This window comes from Sphaeroforma arctica (assembly GCF_001186125.1).
Source record: "Sphaeroforma arctica JP610 unplaced genomic scaffold supercont1.952, whole genome shotgun sequence".
In the NCBI taxonomy this organism is placed as follows: Eukaryota; class Ichthyosporea; order Ichthyophonida; genus Sphaeroforma; species Sphaeroforma arctica.
The window spans coordinates 19,017-22,440 of NW_014039606.1; the positions used below are offsets into that span (position 1 = coordinate 19,017).

The following is a 3,424-nucleotide window of genomic DNA, read 5'->3' on the forward strand; positions in this document are numbered from 1 at the left end:
TATATTATATATATATATATATATATATATATATTATCAGATCCTGCATTTCACTTCTATTTGTATCAGTGTGTGGCTTTTAACTTTATAATCATTCATTAAGCAAGTATCCCATACATATCCTAGCCCGGCACTGAGATAGCGGAGGCGGACAAGCCCGGTGCTGCCGCAAGCAAGGCGAAGTCCAGGCCAAAGACATCGACCAAGAAATCCAAAGCAGGTGGCCAGGATGTCAATCTGGACGTTATCTGTGCCGTCCAGACCCAAACAGTCAATGCGAAGGGTACTAGCACCTTCCTCACATGCCGGCGATCACTGTCATGCAAAGTAAGTCTGCGGGTGGCACTATTTCGTTGCCACGTCTACTACAGATGTGGTGTAGGATAAATAGTCAGGAGCTTCTCTATTTGCATCTCAACGAGGCCTGGCCAGTTTAACTTTTGCTAGTTCTGATACGCTCGAGGCGTCCATGCGAAATGTGCAGGCTCCTGTTCTGACTTGCGTGTTCGCAGCGTATATTTTCTTATTTTTGCGTCTACAATGGAAACATATTGTGGCTTAGTATTTTCCTGTCGAACGCGTGGTGAATGAGCGAATATAAGAATATTTTACGGGCGTAATGTATGTAGCTACAACCAGTTATACACTCTGCTGACCGCAATGGTAAGAACACAATCCTTGGTGCGTGTAGCTCAACATACACCTCGCATGCATCGGATTATTTGATTTGCATGGGCTAAGTTCATTTTACTCTGGCCCAGCATACTTTCTGACTGCCAAGTACGTGGTACACGGACTTGTGCACGAATGTGTTTGCTACAATATGGCTAAATCGGTTAACGTGGTAGTGCAACCATGTTCTTGCCGGCTGTGTGATGATTAAGGAAAGGGTTTCAATACATGTGAAGTCCTTTGAAGGTACCGCCAATGAAAAATCCTGACGACCGCACTAGTTTGAACACACAATCGATGTACCTACCAAATTGGCCATCTGCCATATTGTCTTAAAAATGGCATGAACTAATCTCATTCTTCCTCTGGCCAGTCACACACACTGACTACCAAACGAGCAGTGACGGGGCGAACGAAGGAGTTTGATCTCCTTCTATCCAATTTACGGGCAAGCCTGTGAGCAATGGTATGCTCCGCTGTGTTTGTGCATGATGGTGGGGTTAAAGCGGTAATACCATTTCCACAGTCACAATGTTGCATACAAGTGTTGCTGTATTCTCCGCTCACAGCGTCCGTTACATTTGCATATTCAGTGTCTAAATACATATGCGCTCAAGTATCCACGCGTCTAGGTATGTATGCCATGACCAAGCTTCAATGCATCCGCGCATATGATCCTGGCGTCCATGTGAGAATATCCATAGCTAAATCAGCCCTGCGAGTACATGAATTAACAGGCATCGATTAATAACACCCAGACACCATACGAACACAGCTAGTACAATTGAATGTGTAGAGACTCTGTTGCCACTCCGTCAAGAACAGTTCACTCAGCAACCGTTCGGTATTGCTGGTGCAGGCACAAATCGGAAAGCTAGCGCTGGCGAAACAAATAAAAGCAAAGAGACGGCGGACAAACAAACTGTCAGCAAACCGAAGGAGCCATCGCTGCTCACTGCCAACCCCAAACCCATGGCTGTCAAAGACTACGGAGCGCGATACCTGGTACGTATATCTAAGCATATGTGCGGTCGAGACACGTTGAAGTTGGTGAACGTCCTAGCCTAGTCTATGCGATGATGGTGCGTTGTACCATAGGTCAATCGCAATACAATCCCAGTTGTCACATTGCGATCTATTTCTGTATGTGACTGTCTACAGCACTATGTTTGTTTAGTGCATATTACGGCACAGTTTGATTGCTCGGGCTAGTATTCCGCGTAAGGGTCTGCAAACGAGAGTGTGCGTGCTTGTGATCCTGTGTAATGCTTGATGCGTGCATCCATGATTATCTCTTCAGAGTTGCAATTTAGAGCGCGAAATTGTGCATATAGTATTTCCACGAGTATTGCTTGTCCAGTAGATCTGATCCGCATAAGTGTCCAGAAGTGTCTGAGATTTCCAATTCGAAGCTGTATCTCATTGATCGATGTTATCAGTAACCTTCACACACAACGGGCACAGCCATGTTATACCTACTATCAATTCGTGCCGACCAGTGTCGTACGACGATGGGAGGCATCTATCTGATTTCGAGGGGTTGGCTAAAGAAGCTGGTGCCACGCATCCACTTGAGCATTACAACTAAGCCGGACATAGGCGAATATACACACAGTTCCATAAAACCTTTCAGACCTCACCATTGACTACATGTATAATGACAGACGACAAGCATCAAGACCTTCATTCGGCGATGGGACTACTCACGGCTGATCACAGGGTCATATGTGTTGCAAGAGTATTACGCAGCAGAGGCCACGCGAGCGCTTCTCCTACTCCAGCAGCAGCAGCTGTTGCAACAAACTGCACAACAGGTGTCACAGACACATGCGCCGGCAACGAATGTGTATGTGTCCAGAGACAGTGTAAGGCGAAGCTTGTTTTAACGGTGTATGTTTTTTAGTTTTCTTAATGTTTTCACTGAAATGGATTTTGAACGTGGCCTGAGAGAACTTGTTGGTATAACAAGTAATATATCTCAACGAAGATAGGACTTTGTTCGATATATATCGTAATTCAAACCACTGTAAAATAGCAATGTACATATACATTTATATCTATAGGGGACTACTATGATATGTCACAGTTAGAATGATATCGGATTGTAGCACTTGTATAGGGGTATTCAGAGGTACATACAATCATATATATGTATCATGCACCGATTATCTATGCGCTACCTGTGTCTATCTGATGCGTTCTTCTCTCATCCTTTTTACCATCAGCAGCAGTACTTTGATACACAAGCCCCTGCTCAACATGTATATTTCATTCTCAACATTTCCATGCATTGCTTGTACAAGGCAGTTTCAAATTACGCCCGTGCTCACACTGTCCCTACTTTCCCATACTTGCCTCCCAGACGTTACCCTCTGCACTCCCATCCTCTCTGCCATCAGCAGTAGCACTAGCGGCCGCTGTCATCTACAAGTCATCGCCAATGGTATCGCGGTCTAGCACTCCCGTCCCGTCTACCAATATGCCGACCATCATCGGTGTGTATATCTGATTATATAGTCGTTGATATGCCTTGGAAGTTCTTGTGGTTTTGTATCGTTTTTGTGTTATCAAATAGACATCGACGTGATATCCGAAGTCGGGGACGTATGCCATCGATAAGTCTATCGGAATTGTAAGGTATACTTATCTGATGTACCTAAATTGTGACATACACACACACACACACACACAAGCACACACACACACTCTCTCTCTCTCTCTCTCTCTCTCTCTACTACTACTACTACTACTA

General features: G+C 44.7%; 1 protein-coding gene across 1 annotated transcript in view; it reads left to right on the top strand.

Moving 5' to 3' along the window:
* Positions 1 to 3,181, top strand: part of SARC_09407 (hypothetical protein) — a gene marked incomplete at both ends in the record, with an annotated part of 4,871 nt that extends 1,690 nt beyond the window's left edge. Inside the window, 4 exons of the mRNA XM_014296581.1 lie at positions 127 to 327; positions 1,498 to 1,677; positions 2,337 to 2,537; positions 3,035 to 3,181. Coding sequence (XP_014152056.1) covers positions 127 to 327; positions 1,498 to 1,677; positions 2,337 to 2,537; positions 3,035 to 3,181 — 729 coding nt within the window. The remainder of the gene's footprint in view (positions 1 to 126; positions 328 to 1,497; positions 1,678 to 2,336; positions 2,538 to 3,034) is intronic.
* Positions 3,182 to 3,424: the final 243 nt, after the last annotated feature.